Raw genomic sequence first — 23,264 nt, forward strand, 5'->3', positions numbered from 1 at the left:
CATCGTGGCGACCAGAACTGAATGCAGTATTCCAAGTGTGGCCTTACCAAGGCATTATAAAGTGGTATTAACACTTCACGTGATCTTGATTCTATCCCTCTGTTGATGCAGCCTAGGACTGTGTTGGCTTTTTTGGCAGCTGCTGCACACTGCTGGCTCATATTTAAATGGTTGTCCACTAGGACTCCAAGATCCCTTTCACAGTGGGATCTTGGAGTCCTAGTGGACAACCATTTAAATATGAGCCAGCAGTGTGCAGGGATAAGTATGTTTGTCTCTGAATTCATTGGCAAATGACATTTTCACTAAATCAGTCAAACAATCCTGATGCTATGTTAAGTATTAAACTACAATTGATACCTTTGATCCCAGATATCAATGAATTATAATTCCCAGGAGCCTCAATCAGGATAGGGTACTGGGAGCTATAATTCAGCAACATCTGGAGAGCCTTCACTATTCTAAGAACTAGGATATAATGGTTGCTTATCATTTTATGAAATAAATAAAACATAGGTCTAATAGTTCCTAGTTTAAAAAATATACAACATAGACTAGATTAATTAGTTCCTTTTCATCAGAAAACAAATGCCTAAAATGCTCATGTCTCTGTTCATTCATGGGTATTATGAATACCTCTCCAGTATGAAGTACAGTGAGGAAAGACAGGAAAATGTAAATATTTATGCTAGTAATGCAGTGAATGAAAAGGTCTGAATTAATAAATCTGCTCATGGAAAAAGAATTCAAATTAGTTAGTTTGGTATAGAGAAGGCAAATGTACATTTTTAAGCACTTAAGAGGCAATATTTCAGATCCATCACATTGCTTTAAGATGCAGGTATTCTTCGACGTACAACAGTTCATTTAGCGACTGTTCAAAGTTACGACAGCGTTGAAAAAAGTGACTTACGACCATTTTTCACACTTACGACTGTTGTAGTGTTCCTGAGGTCAAGAGATCAAACTTTGGACACTTGGCAACTAGTTTATATTGATCATGGTTGCAGTGTCCTGGGGTTATGCAAGAAGGATTATGTGACCAGCTTTTGTAACCTTCTGACAAGCAAAGTCAATGGAGAAGCCAGATTCATTTAACAACTCTGCCACTATCTTAACAACAGCAATAATTCACATAACAACTGCAGCTAGAAAGGTTGTAAAATGCAGCAAAATTCACTTAAATGTCTCACTTGGCCACAAATTTTGGGCTCAGTTGTGGTCATAAATCGAGGATTACCTGTATTTTATAAATGCTTGTTTAAAATGAAATCAGAAAGATAGTTAAAATCAATTTTCATGCTTGAGCCCAAATATCTTCACGTTTCAAGCCAATTATCTGAATTCTTGGGGGCCATGGAAAGCTACCATTTGAGAGAAGAATTTAGTACAATCTTTCTAGGGTCACTTATCTTCTATCTATATAAAAGTGTGTGTGTGTGTGTGTGTTCCAGCATACCTCTGGAATGCCTCAAGCAATTTCAACCAAACTTGGTACACAGATGATTTACTCTCTGGAAAAAAATACTGTGGGGGTAAGACACCCCTCGGTGCGTGTGTATGTTAAGATATAGCCTGTTGTGCCTTAAAATGGCTTCTACTGTACTGCCGTAAATTGGCTTCTACTGTACAGCGCAGTGGAGTTGCCATGATAATGGTTTCACAGTACTCCACAAGGAGGCTCCCTCCTGTAAGGGGGAAATCCAACATTAGAAATTACATTTGGTCTGGACATTTCCCCCCTATAAAAAAATACCCAGGCAATGCTGGGTTATCAGCACTATGTACTCTTAAAGCTTCCATTCAAAGCTGCTTTGCTTTAAGAAAGCCAGTTGAGCATATCTGTCGCTCCTCCACATTATAAACACAGCTAAATCTGGGAGCAACTCACATCGGTATCATCCATGACTGTTCCAGTGGTCGTGCCATCTACTGTGGGACTGGAGCTGGTAGAAGTGTCATAGTCCAAGGTGACAATAAGGACTTGTGCGGCCTGCTCCACCAGTGGTTCACGATAGTCCGAGAAGAGCAAGTGGTTATAGGGAATCCCATAACCCACTGGATCATAAGCAGAGACGATATTCAAGAGGGAAGTAAAGAGCGGAAGGGCATGCCTAGAAGAGGATCCAACATGCTCAAAACAGTGTTAAAAGCTTTCTAACGAAGAATAAACTTTCATTTTATTAGCAGTGATTAAATAGTGTTTTTATTCCTCAGACACATTCGTTAGTGAAAAGAAAAAATGCATCTGAGGTCATTATTCTTACTTATTTTAATGAATGAAATAATATGCTATATGAATGACAACATAGATTAAAACATCCTATTTTGCTCTCAGGTATGGTTAAGTGACTGCAAAAGAATGTCACATATTTAAAAAATAACCCAACTGTTCCTAAAAAAAATTCCATCTATAATAAAAAGAACCCATTCATTTTGTATAATTTGCTAATTATTGCAAACTGCTTATTTTACAGCGTCTCCTGTCTTAAGGACAAATGTTCAGCACGCTACTAGGGTGAGCTGGGGAGGCAGCTCTCCTGCTGACTCTATGACGGGAGGGTTAGCAGTTGTCTGGACATAGTCTAGTATTCCAAAACTATCCACTATTTGGATCAAACATCGATTGGTTCCAATTAGGCAAACATAGCCCTAAAGACATACTGTATCTACTGAAGTAATAAGGAAAAAGAAATAACTGAAGGCATAAGGAGTAATGGAATAACATCTATTGTATGTACACAATCCTTTTAATAAAAGAAGGTTTAGATTAAACAAAAGTGTTTCAAAGCATCCATCGCATGCAATTTGCTATTTCTCACCTGTTCTCTGTAGAACAGAAGAACTGGACCCACGGATTAGTGTTGCTGCTATCAGAGGAAGGAGGCAAGTACATGACCTCGGAGAAACAGGTCAGCAGAAGTTTCAGTAGCTCTGTCCTGAAAAATGTATGAATAGCAAGTTTCGGTGAGAGGGAGTATTCATTATTCTTCACAGGGACTTTGCCACGGTTTTATTCTTTTTGTAGGAGCAAGTTTGTTAAACTGTTTTAAAAGAATTGTGCTAAAACTAGACTGAGGCTTTCCTACAGTATGATTTCTTAAAGAAATACTGTACAATTCAAGACCTTTAAGCCACCAGGAGCCACAAAGACATGTATTAAAACATTTAGTATTAGAGACTGGCCAGGCAGGGGAGTGGGAGGCAGAAGGAGGGGGTCAAACAAGGAATTAGTCTGGAATTCCTATGTGAGCATAAGAGGGTGAAGTCTGACAACCAGTTTCCACGACATCTGGAGGAAAATGATTATCTAGACCCGCGCCAGTCCGGCTTCCGCCCCAGCCACAGCACGGAGACGGCCTTGGTCGCGTTGGTGGATGATCTCTGGAGGGCCAGAGATAGAGGTTGCTCCTCTATCCTGGTCCTATTAGACCTCTCGGCGGCTTTTGATACCATCGACCATGGTATCCTGCTGCGCCGGCTGGAGGGGTTGGGGGTCCGGGGCACCGTTTTGCAGTGGTTCGGCTCCTACCTTTCTGGCCGGACGCAGCGTGTGTTGGCAGGGGAGGAGAGGTCGACCCTACGCCCCCTTACTTGTGGGGTACCATAGGGGTCGGTCCTCTCGCCACTCCTGTTCAACACATATATGAAGCCGCTGGGTGAGATCATCCGTGGCTTCGGGGTGGGATATCATCTGTACGCTGATGATACTCAGCTGTACTTTTCCACCCCGAACCACCCCAACAAGGCCGTCGAAGTGATGTCCCGGTGTGTGGAAGCCGTACGGGTCTGGATGGATGACAACCGACTCAAACTCAACCCCTCCAAGACGGAGTGGCTGTGAGTACCAGCTCCCCGGTTCAGCCAATTAATCCCATCATTGGCCATCGGGGGCATTCAACTCGCCCCTGTGGAGCGGGCGCGCAATTTGGGCGTCCTCCTGGATGCCCGGCTGTCCATGGATGACCATGTGACAGCCGTGGCAAGGGGGGCGTTCCACCAGGTTCGCCTGGTGCACCAATTGCGCCCCCTACTGGACCGGGACACCTTATGCACGGTCACTCATGTTCTGGTGACATCTCGCTTGGACTACTGTAACGCTCTCTACATGGGGCTTCCCTTGAAATGCACCCGGAGGCTACAGTTGGTCCAGAACGCAGCCGCGCGGGTAATTATGGGGAGTACTAGGTACTCCCATGTGACACCGTTCCTGCGCGAGCTGCACTGGCTTCCTGTGGTCTATCGGGTGCGTTTCAAGGTTTTGATAACGATCTTCAAAGCGCTCCATGGCTCAGGACCTAGTTACCTGCGGGATCGTATTCTGCCCCATACATCCCTGCGACCAATCCGCTCGCACAGAGAGGGTCTCCTCCAGGTGCCGTCCACCAGGCAGTGCCGGGGGGCGGCGCCTAGGAGTAGAGCCTTCTCTGTGGCGGGCCCAGCCCTGTGGAATGACCTCCCCCCGGATATTAGGAATACCTCTGACCTCCGCTCCTTTCGTGTAAAGCTCAAGACCCACCTATTTCAAGTTGCTGGCCTGGCTCAACTTTGATCCAACTATATCGCTCCTGACGGGTTTTTTATTTGGGGTATTTTAATTGCATTTAATTTATTTAGGGGTTTTTAAACATTGTGTTTTTACTTGTTTTTATCTATCAATTCACCTCCTCCTTGTATATGTATATGTCCTGGTATATGTTTTGTTATATGTATGTTTGTCTATATATTTATTTCCTATGTTTTGCTGTACGCCGCCCCGAGTCCTTCGGGAGAGGGTGCGGCTAAGAAATAAATATTTATTATTATTATTATTAACCTTGAATGTCATTGAACCTTATCTAGGTGCAAACCATCAATCTGAGAAGATTCCTGTGTATAGGCTTGAGCAATAAAACAACTAATTAAAGTCTTCACCTATGGATCTAGTTGTTCGGACCTCACAGTTTATTCAACTGGATATTCTGCTTAGCTCCATCCCAATCAGAGTTTATGTACAGTGGCTACAGAAAACTAACAATGAAGTAAAAGATAACAAATTATGCAGTCATTTATAAGGCATTTGTAATAGTAGTGGCAATTTCTGCACTTTAATAAATTAAGAATGTCTCGGTTTTCATATTCTAATCTATGATGTTCATCCGGAAGATGGACTTGAAGTTAGTGATTAAGGCACCAGGCTAAATAGCAGGAGACCATGAGTTCTAGTCTCGCCTTAGGCCAATCACTCTCTCATAGCCTGATCTGTCATTTGCTGATGTCCTCACCTATTTAAATCATGGCTGAAGTTGGGTGTCGGTGAATGAGCAAATCCAACACCAGCCTCCCAGATGTATTCACAACTATCAATTGCATGGATGTCCTCAGCCGTGTCCTGGAAAAGGAAAAGAAGTTAGCACATCGAATAGTGCCAAACCTTCCAGATAAAAGTATGAATAGGACTATGAAGATTTAGACAAAATCTTTCAATTCTCTTGCAGATGGAAGAAACAATGACTAGAGGCCCAGAATTAGAGGGTACCTTCTAGCATTACTAATTCAAATCATTTGAGATGGCCTTCCCCACCTTAATGGGTTTTCTACAATAAGAAGAAAGGTGGAAAAAATACAGAAAGACATGCGAAGTTTACAGGGTTGTGTGAATGAGGCGTACTGGTTTCACATTAAAAGTCTCAAAATGACAGAGTGAGGATGGCTGCACTAATACCAGAGTGACGAAATGCATAGCCAGCAAATAGACCAGCTCTTTGTAACTCCTCTCCAAAGAAGGAGAAAATTTGAGATCGCCCCAAAGTGCTCCTAACAGTTGCTCCTTGTACGGAGATCACAAGGCAAGGGTCTTCAGCAGGTTTAGGGCACTTAGAGATGAGAGAATACCCAGCTTTTTTGCTCAAACTGCAATCAAAGCCTGAGTTCATGTACTTTCTTTCCAATCACTTTCAGAAATTGCTTGTTATTTATTGATTTATCAAATTTATATGGCTGTCAATCTCACAAAAAGTGACTCAGGGCAGCCTACAAAAAATAAATAGAACAATAAACAATAGAACAATAAACATATTAAAAACATGTTAAATGAAAATAGTTCAACAAACATTCACCCAGATTATTGTTCATGCTTCTGATGACGAGAACTTTGGCCTGCAAAAACTAAGCTACAATAAGTTTCCACAGGTCTTTTCAATATTTCCGGCTAATCTCAATGAAAGCTGACATATTAGGAAGGTCCTATCATCAAATGCAGCCCAAATGCATTTGGATGTTGCTGTTTCAGAATTAGTCATACTGTGGCCTAGAGGTATGAGTCATTATTTTGCAGTCCAGTTTTACAGGTTTGCTAGAGGTCTGCTATACAAGAGTTTTCTATGCTTGTGATCAGAAATCTTACTAGTAAAATTCCTCACAAAGACTAAGATTACAAGCACTGAAATCACAATCCTCTTATCCATAGTATCCATAGACAATACTAGCTATGCTTTAGAAAAGCTTCCTTAGGATTGCATTTGTGTGTAGGCAATGCAATGCAATGCAGGGAAGATTTCAGAAAACTATTGCATTGCAGTAATATCTCTTCTTTCTAAAACTTTTGCACGCGCTAAACTGGCAATAATGCTGGCAGCAACCCACCCCTGGTGTGGACTACTGCAAAGTGCTCTACATGGGGTTATATAGATAGTTTGGGGCACTTCTAGTGGCACATATGTAAGATTTCTGCTGCGTAAGCTGCATTGGGTGTTGGTTTGCTTCGAGGTCCAATTCAACATGTTGGTGGTCATCTTTAAAACCCTTCATGGCATGAGACCAAGTTACCTGAGGAACAGCCTCAGGCCAATTATATCAGCTTTTTCCACTTGGTCAGGCAACCACGCAGAAAACACTTTGATAATAGCACTTAGACTTTTATACCACTCCACAATGTTTTACAGTCCTCTCTAAGGGGTTTATAGAGTCAGCCTATTGGCCACATCAGTCTGGGTCCTCATTTTACCAACTTCGGAAAGTTGGAAGGCTGAGTCAACCTTGAGCCGGTGAGACTCGAACTTCCAAGCTGCTGGCAGTCAGTAGAAGTAGCCTGCAATACTGCATTCTAACCACATACTGCACTTTAACCACTGCACCACCATAAATTTGATGAATAAATCAATCAAATGGCATTAAATGAATCACATGTGTCAGAATTTTCCATTCCTCCATTTTCTATAGTAGCTGGTCTCCAACTTTGACAAAGATTGATAGCTCAGGGCAGTGGAAGATTTCCATTTCTTTTACTAACGGTTCATGTGTAGAAGCGTCCGGGCAGGTGGGCGGAGCCTCCCGCCACCGCCACTACTGGTTCACCCGATCTAGGCCGAACCGGGAGCAACGCACCTCTAGCTCAGTGCAATCACTATTTCACTTACGGGAAATTCCACCTTAATCCAGACAGCTCAGCAAATGCACTGGACTGTATACAAAAAATTATTATAGCAATAAATGTTTCCTATTGACATCTTAAAAACTGAGGCTGTCATACTAGATCCTAAACAACCAATGTTTGACTTACCACATTGTTTTTTCGATGGCTCTGGACAGTGAATTCTGGACAGAAGAGCAGATCTGCAATGGCTAGAAGCAGTGACTCAGCCAGTGGCCTAGCATTTTCATCATCTTCATCTCCCTATAAATCAGCAATAAGTTACAATATTTCATATCTGACCCAGTGACGTGCAGTCAGGGGAGGCAGGGGAGGCGGAGCCGCACCACTCTCGTCATGAAAATAAAAAAGAATTACTCCAGGAAGCCATGAAAGTGGCTGGGAGAGGCGCGCGGCTTGGTTTAGCCTCCCTGGACATCTCAGCAGCAGCCCCAAGTGTGCCGATCTCGCCATTTTTTACATCGGGCGAGCCCAGGATCCTTGCAAGGGGAATGGGACCACGTGTGCAGGAGGCTCCTCAGCTCCAGCCTCAATCAGCGCAGCCGCGGTCCCCTTCATCTTGCCTCAGGAAGGAGGGGAATGGGACCACGTGTGCAGGGGAAGGGGATCGTGGCTCTGCTAATCTGAGGCTGTGTGCTGAGGAGCCTCCTGCACACGTGGTCCCATTTCCCTTGCAAGGATCACAGGCTCGCCCAATGCAAAAAATGCCTAGGTACCGTGTTTCCCCGAAAATACAACCTGTCCTGCGCTCACTGACCTAGCGTTATCCCGAAAGCACCAAGTTACAGGAGCCGGGGGTGGGGGGAGCGCTCACGTTGCTTGCCGCCTTCAATATACTGCTAGGTTGGGGAGTGGCGTTCTGTCCGGCCAGAGGGGAGAGTTGCCGGGCGGCTGCTCTCTTGTGAACTGGCTCCCGAAGAGCCGGGCACAGCCTCAGGGGCGAAGTAGCCATGAGGTAACTATGCTCACGAGCAGCCGCCCGGAAAATCCCCTCTCTAGCCGGGAAAAGCGCCATTCACTGACCTGAGCAGCCGCCCGGCAAATCCCCTCTCCAGCCGGGAAAAGCGCCATTCACCAAGCCCTTGCGCAGCTCTCCCAGGCGACCGCCGCTGGCTGCTGCTGCCCGCCGCCGCCCGCTGCCCCGCCGCTCCGCTCCGTGCATAACTTCCAAACTCCAAAACTTCCAGCATCGCCCGCTCTAGGAGTGCTCTCTATGGTGGGCCGGCTGCTGGAAGACTGTCCGGAAAACTCTCTGTCCAGCAGCCGGCCCACCATAGAGAGCACTCCTAGAGCGGCCGATGCTGGAAGTTTTGGAGTTTGGAAGTTATGCACGGAGCGGAGCGGGGCGGCAGCGGGCAGCAGCAGCCAGCAGCGGTCGCCTGGGACAGCTGCGCAAGGGCTTGGTGAATGGCGCTTTTCCCGGCTGGAGAGGGGATTTGCGGGGCGGCTGCTGAGGTCAGTGAATGGTGCTTTTCCTGGCTGGAGAGGGGATTTGCGGGGCGGCTGCTGAGGTCAGTGAATGGCGCTTTTCCCGGCTGGAGAGGGGATTTGCGGGGCGGCTGCTGAGGTCAGTGAATGGCGCTTTTCCCGGCTGGAGAGTTTCCCGGCAACTCTCCCCTCTGGCCGGACAGAACGCCACTCCCCAACCTAGCGGTATACCGAAGGCGGCAAGCAACGTGAGCGCTCCCCCCACCCCCGGCTCCTGTAACTTGGCGCTTTCGGGATAACGCTAGGTCAGTGAGCGCAGGACAGGTTGTATTTTCGGGGAAACACGGTACCCAGGCATTTTTTGCATTGGGCGAGCCCGGGATCCTTGCAAGGGGAATGGGACCACGTGTGCAGGCGGCTCCTCAGCGCACAGCCTCAGATTAGCAGAGCCGCAATCCCCTTCCCCTGCACACGTGGTCCCATTCCCCTCCTTCCTGAGGCAAGATGAAGGGGACCGCGGCTGCGCTGATTGAGGCTGGAGCTGAAGAAATTTCTCCGTTTGGGCTGCGCCCCTGCGATCGGAGCAACCACGTGGTTTGATGACGTCACCAGCCTCACCAGTCATAAACGTCACCGCACGTCACTGATCTGACCTTATATCATTGCAGTCCACAATGGGGGGGGGGGGTAGGGAAATCCAGATGATTATTAGGTCAATATTGTTACTGATACTTTATGACATATAGGTAGTCTTCAACTTATGAGCACAACTGAGCCCAAAATTTGTTGTTAAGTGAGACATTTATTAAATGAGTTTTGCCTCATTTTACGATCTTTCTTGCCGCAGTTGTTAAGTGAATCACTGCAGTTGATAAGCTAGTAACCCAGTTGTTAAGTGAATCTGGCTTTCCCATTCACTATGTTCGTCAGGTCTCAGGTGATCACATGATCTTGGGACATAGCAACAGTCATAAATATGAACCAGTTGCCAAGTAACTAAACTTTTGATCACCTGATCATGGGGATGCTGCAAAGGTCATAACCGTGAAAAACGGTCATAAGCCACATTTTTCAGTGCCATTGTAACTTTCAACAGTCGCTAAACGAACTGTTACAAGCAAAGGACTACCTGCATTATCACACATGGAAAAATCGCATCTACACAAGCCAGAAGTTTCATTACACTATAGATACGGTAAGGTTTATCCCCCTATGCACTACCCCAGGCAAAATTCAAGCAGACTGAACTACCCCGACTATGAACTACTGTAGTCTGATACTTGCAACTACAATTTAGATGGGCTTCAATTCATTATCTTTTGTATGAACAGAATTTTAGCAAAGCACATAACTTCATTTGCTGTTGTGCAGCCTGTGACCAATATACAATAGGAGCAGAGATCACTTATAGAATAGATGCTCTCGGCTTGCTGAGAGACCAAAATATCTGCCTGCAAAGCACCCTGAGTGCTTCAAGGCTTTCAAATCAAGCTCCGTCTTTTTGTCTCAATGCTGACGCTTCACTCCACATTTACAACAGTTTCCAAGGGAACCATAGATCCTCGTCAGCAGGTCTCTAGCTCTTCCCCCCCCCTCCTTACTCATCCCGGATCTCATATTCCTGCCCCCACCCCGTGCTGGGGGAAAAAAATGACAGGCTCTTATCTGTGACAGCCAGCCTGTATCAACTTGTGCATGACATGGACACAAAGGCTTTCACTCACAGCAAGCAGACTGGATTATAATAATAACCTGTATTGATCTGACATTATCTAGTGCCACATCAGAACATCTAATAAAAGTGTTTCAAATGCAGAAAACAGTCGCAAGACATTAAAAAAAAATCAACTGCAGATACTTTAATTTAGCTTTGAAATTAGAGAAGGAAAAAGGAGCCTTAGAATCTTAAAGGTTAAAAGCATGAATCAGTTAACTAAGGAGATCATTTTATGATGATCCATCAACCCCATGAATAAACGCTATACAGCACTGATGAATTACTGGTTACAATTCTACATGAGATTCTCCAGTTCAGTAAAATGAACAAAAAACACTACAATTATTATGCACTTTTAACTTTTGCTCAGTTTAATAGAATTAGCTCAGAAGTACTGTATTTATAGAATTTACTGAGTGAAGATTAATCTGTTATTTTACAAATAAGGGGTTGTCACAGAGAGGGGGGGGGTCAACCTATTTTCCAGAGTAAAATAAGCACCTGACGAGGTGCTTATGGATGGAAACTGAACAAGGAGAGATTCAACCTAGAAATAAGGAGAAATTTTCTGACAGTGAAATCAATCAACCAAATTTTGAACTGGGTGTGGAGGGGGTGGCCCAAGGGGCCTGTTGGGGCTGGTTTTAAAATGTATTTTACTAAACGCGATGAGTTATCGGTGGTAAATGGCTGTCTATTGTGGGGGGACCGGGTTGTTGTTCCACCCAAACTGCGCATTGCAGTATTAGAGGCTTTACATGTAGGGCATCCTGGAATTGTTAGGATGAAGTCTTTGGCTAGGAGTTACGTGTGGTGGCCTAATATGGACAGGGAGATCGAAGAATGGGTGGCTCCCGCACACCATGCCAGGAGTCCAGACTAGCTCCCCCAGAGGTGCCCGCTAAGGAGTGGGAGCGACCTCAAGCACCATGGTCTAGGGTGCACATTGACTTTGCTGGCCCAGTTCATGGCCAGACATTCTTAGTAGTTGTGGATGCTTACTCGAAATGGTTAGAGGTAGTCCTGATGACCTCCACAACGGCAGAAGCGGTCATCAAGGTGCTACGGAGACTTTTCTCCACGCACGGCCTGCCCGACGCCTTGGTCTCTGACAACGGGCCCCAATTCACGGCCATGCAATTTGAGACCTTCCTAGCAGCTCAGGGAATCAGGCATGCCCTGGTCGCGCCATTCCATCCGGTCTCCAATGATCAGGTGGAGAGAATGGTGAGATCTGCAAAAGAGGTCCTCTCTAGGATGGGCCCGGGAGATTGGCAAACACGGGTTGATGATTAGGGGACTGGAGACTAAAACATATGAAGAACGGTTGCAGGAACTGGGTATGTTTAGTTTAAGAGAAAGAAGGACTAGGGGAGACATGATAGCAGTGTTCCAATATCTCAGGGGTTGCCATAAAGAAGAGGGAGTCAAACTGTTCTCCAAAGCACCTGAGGATAGAACAAGAAGCAATGGGTGGAAACTAATCAAGGAGAGAAGCAACTTAGAACTGAGGAGAAATTTCCTGACAGAACAATTAATCAGTGGAACAGCTTGCCTCCAGAAGTTGCGAATGCCCCAACACTGGAAGTCTTTAAGAAGATGTTGGATAGCCATCTGTCTGAAGCCATCTGTCTGAAGATGTTGGATAGCCATCTGTCTGATGTTGGATAGCCTAGGCAGGGGGTTGGACTAGAAGACCTCCAAGGTCCCTTCCAACTCTACTATTGTATTGTATTACTTGCTAATTCAGCACATCACACCCAGTGCCACCACTGGAAGAAGCCCCTCCGAGCTTCTCATGGGTCGCTGGCTAAGGTCCCACTTAGACCGACTACACCCCAATTATTCTGCCTCATCGCCCCCAGACTCCACAAGCAAGATTCGGACTTTTAGCGTAGGGGATTCAGTATACGCCCACAACTACGCTGGGGGAACTCTGTGGATTCCTGCCACAGTGATAGGCATCACCGGTCCTCGCTCTTACCTCTTAGAACTCGAGGACGGTAGGAATTGGAGAAGGCATATTGACCAACTCCATGGCCGCCTCTCCAACTCCACTCTTAGACAACCAGAGGTCACTCCTGCATGAGTTATCCAAAGCCCTACCCAAACAGAGCAAACGCCTACTCCTTCCACAGCCAGCTCAAGCCCGAGGGTACCGGGAAACGTATCTGGTTTTGTTGCAGGTCCACAGCGAGCTCCGAGCAAACCAGCTCCAGAAGCTCCAGCCGCAGCCTGTGAAAAGTTCCAAGAGCTTCCACCAAGCAGAGCTGCGGAGCAAACATGTCCGTCCGACCTGTCCAAGGAAACCCCTCCTACTGAACTGCGCAGGTCAGGCAGAGCTACCCCAAAACCCGCCTACCTGCGTGATGACATTACCAGTAGGATTGTTCCATCTAAGAGGGGAGGGTTGTTAGATACTTGTACTAACTACAGTGGTTTTCACCAAGGTTTAATCCTATTGGTCGAAGGATCTGACAGCTCCCTATAAAAGGGCTGCTGCCAGACTCAACCTTCGCTGGATTGTTCTCACTTGTTGTACTTAATAAAGAGCTGTTGTTACCGTTAAACCTGTGTGTGCCTATCCATTACCCAATCTAACAAATAGCATTATGGAAACATTTTACCACTGTCATTTTCGAGCAGGGGGGAGGGAGGTCATATTTCCCAAACTGTTCTACACTTTTGGGGTTCCCAAGCTACTCCCTCTCTATGTACTAACCAAGGTTGATCCTGCTTAGCTTCTGAGATCAGCAAGGACAACTGGAGGTTGCCACCTGCTAGATTAATTATTTAAAGTGTTTTACAAAGCAACACAGTTAAATTGGCTGCATAGGTTCAAATCCAGTGAGCTGGAAGCCAATGCAGGTTCATAAATCATAGCTGCCGTCAGGACAAATTGCAAATGAGCAAGAAACAATGTTCTGTTCTATTTTCATATTAATTAATTATTGTTTGCTTTGAAAAAAAACCTGTTCCCTCACATTTCCTGTTTCAGTACAGAATTATGAGGATTAAGATAGAAACTTGTGTTACATCCTTGTAAGGGGAATTTGACAAGAATGGCTGATTTGATCAAACTATTTCAAAATTAAGAAAAAATCTAACAGAGAAATCATATTACAAGTATAAATGACTGTGTGGTATATGCATATCGACACATATTGAAAGTGTCTGAATGATTACTGTTGAACCATGATTTGAATTCTGGTCACATTCTTTGAAGGAAAAGGGAGAAACATGAAACTAGGAGAGAAAAAATATTCATACAGGTGTTTCCAGGTGGTAGCAAAACATTTTTAGCATTACTAAAGATGTTCAATCCTAATTGCACACTTCTTAATTACTGCCAGGAGCATGCAAAAGCGTAACTATGAATATTTTTATTTATTTAGTAACCAAATGATCCAAAGATGGGTAAAAAATAGATTAAAACATCTTTGAAAAATAATTAAATCATTACTAGTGGGAAGGGATTGAAACATGAATCTGGATTCAGTCTTTCTGTATCTGACTAGCAATAGCACTTAGACTTATATACCACTTCGTAGCGCTTTTATAGCCCTCTCTAAGCAGTTTACAGAGTCAGCATATTGCCCCCAGCAATCTGGGTCCTCATTTTACCCACCTCGGAAGAATGGAAGGCTGATCAACCTTGAGCCAGTGGGATTTGAACTGCTGAACTGCAGCTAGCAGTCAGCTGAAGTAGCCTCCAGTACTGCACTCTAACCACTGTGCCACCTCGGCTCTCAACTAAAGCAGTTTTTGAAAGAGTCCTCAAGTATATTCTTTTGGAGTTATAATGGTTATAATGGTTATAATGGTTCCTGATGCTTCAATAACCATACTTTCTATGTGAATGTACATACCTTATGCATGTACTTTGTCCACAAAATTCTACACCGGCATCAATATCAGTTCTCATACAATTCACACAAGATACGTGGATAGGACTCAGGATAAAAAGGCAAGCAGAGAAGATACAGTAGGGATACATAGCCATCATACTAAAATAATGCCTCCACATTAGACAAGCCAATAATGGGATACATGCAAAGCCTATGCCGCAACTATAACAAGAGTTATTAAAATTCATGTACGGTAAAACAGCTCTTTCAATTGCTGTACCAGGAACAACAATGAAATGCAATGGTTAAGAATGAATATATTCTGGATATTCGAGAACAAATATAAAAGCATGTAGTGAGACATAGATAAAAGATTAGTACATGCATACAGTGTTGGACCTTGCTTCCACAAAATATCCCAGTTCCAGAGATAGGCAGAATCATGATAGAACGAAGATCTTACAGTTCAGTAAATAAACATATGATAGAAAAATATTTTACATACTGTGAAAATATAAATTTACCTCACAGTGTGTGTAAATGGACTGAACCATTACAACTACCGACCCCTTGATTCTTTGGTCCTCTCTATGTATGACTTAGAAAATATTAAAAGTATTTATCATTTGCTACTGTTACTGAAAATCAAAATAACTCCTGAATAATTAAATGTTTAATCACTTATAGGTTTACAGAGTTTTTCTAGTATAAAACCTGTGTTTGTTTGTTTGTTTGTTTGTTTGTTTGTTCATTTCATTTTCTTCCCTTAAAATAGTCCAGGTTTCATTCAGACTTTGGTTGCTTTTTGCTGCTGTTCAAAACTTTCTCTTGAAATTCCCAAAGGTCAGTGATGGAGAACCTATGGCACGCGTGCCACAAGTGGCACACGGAGCCATTTGTCAGGGTATGCGAGGCGCTGCCCTGTTAGCTGGCCAGCACGCATGCGTGCGCTGGCCAGCTGAGTTCACCTTTTTAAAAGCTATTTTTCGCCTTCCCCAGGCTCCAGAGGCTTTATAGGAGCCTGGGGAGGGTGAAAAGAGCCTCCCCCCCCCTCGGAGGCTTCAGGGACCATCCAGAGGCTTCCCTGGCGCCTTCGGAGCGCTTAAAACCACCCTCCGAGCAAACCGGAAGTGACTTCCGGGTTGCTCGGAGGGTCGTTTTAAGCGTTCCGAAGGCTTCAGGGACCGTCCGGAGGCTTCCCTGACGCCTTTGGAGCGCTTAAAACCACCCTCCGAGCAAACCGGAAGTGACTTCCGGGTTGCTCGGAGGGTCGTTTTAAGCATTCCGAAGGCTTCAGAGACCGTCTGGAGGCTTCCCTGACGCCTTCGGTCGCCTTTGGAGCGCTTAAAACAACCCTCCGAGCAACTTCCAGTTTGTTTGGAGGGTGGTTTTAAGCGCTCCGAAGGCTTCAGGAACCGTCCGGAGGCTTCCCTGATGCCTTCGGAGCGCTTAAAACCACCCTCCGAGCAACCCAGAAGTCACTTCGGGTTTGCTCGGAGGGTGGTTTTAAGCATTCCGAAGGCTTCAGGGAAGCCTCCGGACGGTCCTTGAAGCCTCTGGAGGGCCTCCGGGGGGGCGGGGGAGGCTCTTTTCGCCCTCCCCAGGCTCCTATAAAGCCTCTGGAGCCTGGGTCGGGCGAAAAAACCATGTAAAATGGGGGGGTCGCGCATTGTGCGCGCATGCGCACTGGGGGGTCGTGCATTGGATTATGGGTGCAGCACGCCTGCACACGACTCCCCTGCGCTCCCCCCACTTGTGGCACACGAGCCAAAAAAGGTTCGCCATCGCTGCCATAGGTGGAAATTTAATTTTAATAGTACCATCAAAACCCTGCAATAAAAGCAGACTGTTCGTTCATCAACCTTCCATTCATGAGTCTCAGTCCATCACCCAGGCAAGGATGTGGCAGCATTTTTCTAAAAGACAGAAATCTAAAAGGATCAGAGCAAGACAAATTACACAGGGCAAATATGCCCAAGCCTGATAAGAGTTACTCAGTGTGAATAAACAATCCAGCAGGTAAGGAATTTAGATTCCCATTAATGCCCTTTGATTAACGAACTGCTCTGGCTTATGCATCTTTCTCCACTCTCCAGAAAAGGAACAATGCAATTTAATAAATACATACCCCTCCACGCCCCGCCCCTGGAACTGTTGACCAGAAGAAACCTCTCCAATCAGGATCCTCAAATATATACGGCAGGATGCGGGTCAAGAGACGGCTGCAATTCAGGACAATCTGCTTTTCTTTCTCAGAGTGACAGCCACTCTCTGCACCCTGCACTAGTTTTTCCACAGCCTGGAGTGAATTAGAATAAAGCAAAGGACATGAGCTATTGGTATGCGGGTAACAATTTTTTGCCCAGTTTCTGAATGACTCACTAAAAACTTAATACCATGATGAATAGGCAATCGTTTTATATTGTTGCTAATGCCTTTTGGACATACTCTGGAAATCTATCATAAAAAGACAATCCCTCAGAATGTGACAGCTTGATTCATGTGAGATTGCATATATGCTTCATATAATGCTTGAATGTGTGAGAGAGATAGAATTCTAAGATTTAAGCTATGACATCAAAACCTTATTTTCTAGCAATTTCTAGGAAAATTACTCTGAAGATTCTTTAAAGAGTTGAATCTCTGTAACAGAGGGGCTCTTGTGACTTTGTAGATGAAACACATCTAATTTAAATCTGGGAGAAAGAAGCAAAGTGGAGCTTTTAGAAATCGGAGACAATCTTGTCAGCATAGATATCTGTTTAGGGATATATGACTGAGATGCTTTTAATATCAGTGCTTTTCAGAAAACAGGATGCTGAGTGCAATATCTTTCCCACACAATTGTTCTAAAGTAATTTTCTAATAAATATTGCTTCTGTAGAATGCAGTAATGTTTGTAGGAATATACTTCTGGAGGTAGGTAGAAAAACTCTAAATTTTCACACAGGCATATCAAGTTAGTCCAATCAATTGATTCCCCAGTTCAATTTATGGTAAACATCAGAGGTGGGTTGCTCCCAGTTTGGCCCGGATTGGACGAACCAGTAGTAGTGACAGCGGGAGGCTCCACTCACTCAACCGGATGCTTCTGCGCATGTGCAGAAGTGTCACATGCGAGCGCGAGCACGCGCAGGAGTGCACCCGAAAAATTGACAACCCACCTCTGGTAAACCTGAAAGGCAAATTTTAATAGTACCATCAAAACCATGCAATAAAAACAGACTGTTCATTCATCAACCTTCCATTCGTGCGTCTCAGTCCATCACCCAGGCAAGGATGTGGCAGCATTTTTCTGCCATTTTTCTTCCTGTAACATGGGTTTTGTACACATTGTTTGGAAACCTTACTACCATGTTTCGTAGCTGAATATAGAAATATTATTGAAGCTAGTTACCTTTGAGGAATGTGAAAAATATGAAATAAAAATAGGAAGAAACTGAAGGCAAATGTGAAGAAAAAAATATGGCTAAATCTAATTTACATTAACGATGATTGATTTTCAATTCCCATTTTTGCTTAGAACATACATATTAGGCAATCCCGATGAAATTAACTAAATGCTTATGCCACCCAATCTGGATTTGAAACAGGGTGCAAGAAAATAGAGATTAGCATTTTTCATTGTACTATTTTTCCACTGAAAATATATCCTCCTCCTTCTCCCAACTAAAAATAACAAGCTTCAGGATCAAAAAGTTTGGGAATGAGTTTCTACTGGAAAATGGCGACGGGATACAACTACTGTCCTACATTGTGGTCCCAATTGAAATCAGGAGTGCTACATGGCTCCTGTGCATTTCTATATAGGAAAAGAAAAACCCTAAGCGTAGAATTTGACATAAAATTGAAATTTAATTTCATTTGGTTAAAAGCATAACAGGAATTTACTCTTGGTTAAATTCCTTTTTGCTAAATAAAGCATACTGAATTAAGCAGGCAATTCTATAGTTCAGGGATGGGAAATTAATTTTTCCAAGGGACCAAATGGGAAACTGGGACTGTTGTGGAGGGCCAAACCAATAAGGCCACCTGCATGGTCCTTGCTGTCACCACCACCGAAGGCTGGACAGGGACAGCCAAAGGGCGGAATGTGGCCCACGGGCCATAGGCGGCCCACACCTGCAATGGCTGAATTTCAACAGGAAAACAATATATGCTGAAACTTACCTTGTAACACAAAGTAGCCAAATTTGAAGGAGATTCTTCCCTCACAGCTCTGATTTCTGCAGCTGGAACTAGAGCAAAGACATCTTGGACTGAAGTAGCTGTATCTGCCCAGAACTGGTCCCAGAAGGCATCGTCTGTGGCCTCTACGGGCTGAAAAACAAATAAAAATCAATTTGGGAAAACAAAAGCTATAAAATATTCATTTTGATATTCATTTATGATCAATATTCATACTGCTTAATATCTGATAAGTATGTCAAGTTACCTCAAGATAACTTCTGCAAATATCTACTACAATATAAGGTTGAAAAATAGTGTGTGTGTGTGTGTGTATATGTATATGTGTATGTGTATATGTATATGTATATGTATATGTATATGTATATGTATATGTATATGTATATGTATATGTATATGTATATGTATATGTATATGTTATACTGTAACATGAAGTATTCCAGACAGAATAAACATGAATGCATCATTAATACAATAAGTTACAATTGACCGGGGGGGGGGGGGAAGGGGGGGAATAATGCAAGGGTGTTAATAAAAACTAAAAACAAGACAGATATAGCTTTTTATTTAAAAGAATAGATTTCCTATCAAAACGGCCCCTTGGGAAAATTAATGAGATACAACTTTACATGCATAGATAGAGCAATGCACAATTTTTTGCAAATTCACACTCAACTATGACTCAGGGACCACAAAATACTTACAATTACTTTTCAATTAGACAAAAGGTTGTCATTCTTTACAATAAAACTATGTAGAAGACAATTATTACATTGAACAGCTCTAGCACTCTAGTCATTATGGTTTAATGGAATGCATCCAATAAGCCAAAATATGAAACATATATTCTTTGCTTGATCTCTTTTCCCAGCATGATATAATAAACATGCAACAGGTCTTGACTAACTGCAGTTATGTGAAATAATCGTGGCTTTGAATTGTATTTAGGGATGATGGGTGAGAAGGAAATGTATGTTTGTTTAATTTCCTGACTTACATTTTTCTGAAGTTACACTGCTAATAAAGATGGAGGGCTGTTTAAAAGTAAGGCAAAACCTGTTTTAAGAATTGGCTATGATGAAGGAAACTACCTTATCAAATAGGCAATATGTCATTAAAATAGAAATGGCAAAAGTAAAAGGAGGTAAGCAAAGCATAAACTAGTTGAGCAAGTTTTGTGGCTCTACCAAGTCTGGACCTGGCCAAGAGGATAATTTTACATATTGAAAAGAAATCTATCCTCCTGATTTTAAGGAGTGGATTCAAGATACAAGCCTGATATCAATTTTGGATAAGTATTTAATACTAAAAATGGGAAGTTGAAGCAATATACAATCAAGATTTAATGACAAATCAAAGGACTCAATCCCATATTGATACTAAATAGCAATAGCAATTAGATTTATATACCTCTTCATAGTGCTTTATAGCATATTCTAAGCAGTTTACAGAGTCAGCATATTGTCCCCAGCAATCTGGGTCCTTTTACAAACCTCTTAAGGATGGGAGACTGAGTCAACCTTGAGCGGGTTAGGATCGAACTCTTGGCAATGGGCAGAATTAGCCTGCAATACTGCATTCTAACCAGTTGTTTCACTTTTCAATTACTTTTAACCTATTTTAATTACTGTTATATATGAGGGTTTTTTAAATTATATAAGCCCTACTATATTTTTTTGGTTGGTGTTTTAGTTGCTTGTATTTCAAATTGAATGCCTCCTCTTCAAAAGTTTAAAAATAGAAAAGCAGGTCCTCAGGTGACTTTGTTTTCCTGCATGTTTCCAGTCCTTCTGCCAATGACTGACTGCTTCTGCCACCATCCTCAAACTATAAAATAGGTCCCTTTAAATTCCTTACCAGTAGACACTTAGTCACAAGTGATTGGTTTAATACAAGAAGTATTTGCACATTTAGCCAATGGATAACACAACAAATCTGCATTCAGTACTTCTCATGAGAAAGGAGAGGAAGGGTGAGACATTTGAGATAAGCTGAGCACAAAAACATACCTATAAATGGATCAGGTATTTTTATAAGTCATCTGTGAAAATTACGGGAGAACAAAATGGAATGGAATGGAATTCAAGTTAGTGGAAGTGGCTCTCAATTTTGTCAAAATAACCACTGTACAATAAGTATTATTACAATAATTGGGGAGAACTATATTCCTTAAATATATCCATTTCTTGATATATATATTAGCTAACATGTTTTCAAACGACTGTTTTAAGTAAAACCTTGAAGCAAATTGCAAAATGTTAACTTAGTGAGGTTATCTCAAACAATTTAGACATTATTTTACTGAGCAGAAAAGTTTGGTTTGGTGAAAATAGTAATTTCTTCACTGCACAATGTTTCCTTGGGCATAAGTGTTTGCTTTCTATTGCAATGAACTGTAAACAATAAAATGTTAGGTTTATCCAACTTTATTTTCCAAATCCCAATGCAGAAAAAATGGCCAATTAGTTTTCTTGATCAAATTTAATTTGAAATCAACAAGATGTGCTATTAGAAGACCAAAATCTGAAAGAGTAAGAAGGAAAATGTAGTTGGATTTTATAGCCTAGAAAACAGAAATGAAGCAGAACAACTCATTAGTTTCTGCCAATACAATGATTTCTTCATTGCTAACACAATCTTCAGACAACCAAACTGACATCTACTTACATCAACTATATTATTGGCACAGGTGATGGAACAGCTCAGTTATAAAAGCAAAAATATGTCTGGGGCCTGACTATACAATGGATCATAAACTGATTTTATGCAAGTTCCAAGTTAAGCTAAAGTGGAAGAACAAAGACAACAAATTTCCACCAAGAACATCAGAAATAGTTTTGAAGTCCTGGACTTCATTGATAACGAACTAGGGGGTCTATGGCATAGAATCAAAGTAGTTGTTAAAGGATGGATGTGATATGAGACTATCAAAGATTAAGAAACAGAAGAAAACAAACTGGATGTTAGAACAGATAGAGGAAATTGAAGAGAAGGAGGAGTAGAAAAAACAACTTCAGATAAGAACTTTTTAAAAGCTATTATTAGAGATACGAAGCAGTACAATAACATCTGTGAAGACAACAAAAATTGAAACAGACAGGAAAAATAAGCATATCTTCCAACAGTTCTCCAAATTCAAGAGATTCCAACCAGAAATTGACACAGTAAGCTAAAACATCCCAAGGATCAGACATTAATTCATTCAAAGACACTACAGAAATCAACATCCATTAAACCTAGTGGAAAGATAGTCAGATATTCCCATAACTGCAAATATCAAAAACCTCCAGAAAATTTATTGGATGTTCTATGGAAATGAAAGCTGGACTTTGATGAGGCGGATGGAAAATAGGCTTTTGAACTCTGGCTTGGAAAAGAACTTTAAGAATACCATTGATAGTCAAGGAAACAAACAAAAAATGAATCTTAGAACAAACCAATCCAGAGTTCTCCGAGGCACAAAAACCAGGTTCGAATTATCATGACTGGGATAATTATGTGAAGACCACATCCATAATGTTGGGAAAGATAGATGGAAAAAAGATGACCAGCAACAAGCCGAATATACTAAATACCAGTGCCAGTGAATGCACTATTGGAAGGCCTGAAGGGTTAGGTTAGAGAGGACAAATCATCCAGAAGTGTATGTATGTGGTTGCTAGGATTCAATGCCATTCTAATGGCAGATAATCTCTCACCAAAGCCAGCTGAGCCAGGACATTTCCCTAAATTACATGTACCAAAATATAACATCTACAGCTGTTGGATCTAAAGCCACCATTCAATGAAACTATGGAAGATATAGGAAAAATACTTTATATATCTGTGAACACTGAAAATGAAGAAATGCTTTAGATTTCAGTTTAGATTCATATTAACTCTAGTGTCTCATTAAAGCAGACATGTTTTTTAGACCTACATGTGATTGTGGGGGAGGGGAGTCCATCTGCTTTCATGAATAGCAGAGCGGTGTATTCTAAGTGAGGTACATTTGTTCTTCAGAAACATTTTCAAACACTAATGACGTACAGCATAATCCTATACATGTCTACTCAGAGCCTAATGAAGTTATTTCTAGCTGAGTAGATAGCAGTGACTTTTTGTGAAGAAAAGGTTTAAGTAAACAGTGTTGCATGAAATTAATTACAGTAATCAAAGATGGTTTTGGAAGATACCAAGGATTCTGTTTCTCAGATATTTTTAGGTAACCTTCACCTTGTTTACTCGGAGGATGTGAACAGAAACCCTGGAAAACCAATAATCAACCCTCTGTGTACATGATCCTTCTCTGACCTCAAGGATAAAAAGCACTGTAGTTGAGTCTCCACAGGAGGTAAGATAACTGCTCCATGAAACTGAAGCAGACAATTGAGATCATGAAAATCATTTGGATCCTCTGAGTTGAATAATGGCAGTCTTGTTAAATGTGATATATGAGCAGGTATGATAGTGCAGCTCTAGGCTTTAAGAGGTCTCACGGCATCAGACATCTTCTGGATGACAAATGGGACATCGACTGAGAACCACAACCCTTTCATTCTCTGGCCCCTTCAACAAATATAGTATCAGCTTCAGCATCAAGAGCTATCAACATGGAGATGATAAATATTTTTTTCATTTCCATCTGACAAAATTCATGCTGGACTCCTAACAATTCAGGCAAAACAAAAGT

At 42.6% G+C, this 23,264-nt stretch overlaps 1 protein-coding gene across 1 annotated transcript in view; it reads right to left on the reverse strand.

The window, feature by feature from the left end:
• HID1 (HID1 domain containing) overlaps window positions 1-23,264 on the reverse strand; it is a 56,070-nt gene that overhangs the window by 25,857 nt on the left and 6,949 nt on the right. Inside the window, exons 2-7 of the mRNA XM_081935766.1 lie at window positions 18,575-18,724; window positions 16,533-16,703; window positions 7,541-7,654; window positions 5,265-5,371; window positions 2,823-2,939; window positions 1,892-2,114 (exon numbers count right to left, since the gene is read on the reverse strand). Of these exons, the coding sequence (XP_081791892.1) occupies window positions 1,892-2,114; window positions 2,823-2,939; window positions 5,265-5,371; window positions 7,541-7,654; window positions 16,533-16,703; window positions 18,575-18,724 (882 nt within the window). The remainder of the gene's footprint in view (window positions 1-1,891; window positions 2,115-2,822; window positions 2,940-5,264; window positions 5,372-7,540; window positions 7,655-16,532; window positions 16,704-18,574; window positions 18,725-23,264) is intronic.

This window comes from Natrix helvetica (assembly GCF_964273705.1).
Source record: "Natrix helvetica genome assembly, chromosome: 1".
NCBI classification, from domain to species: domain Eukaryota; kingdom Metazoa; phylum Chordata; class Lepidosauria; order Squamata; family Natricidae; genus Natrix; species Natrix helvetica.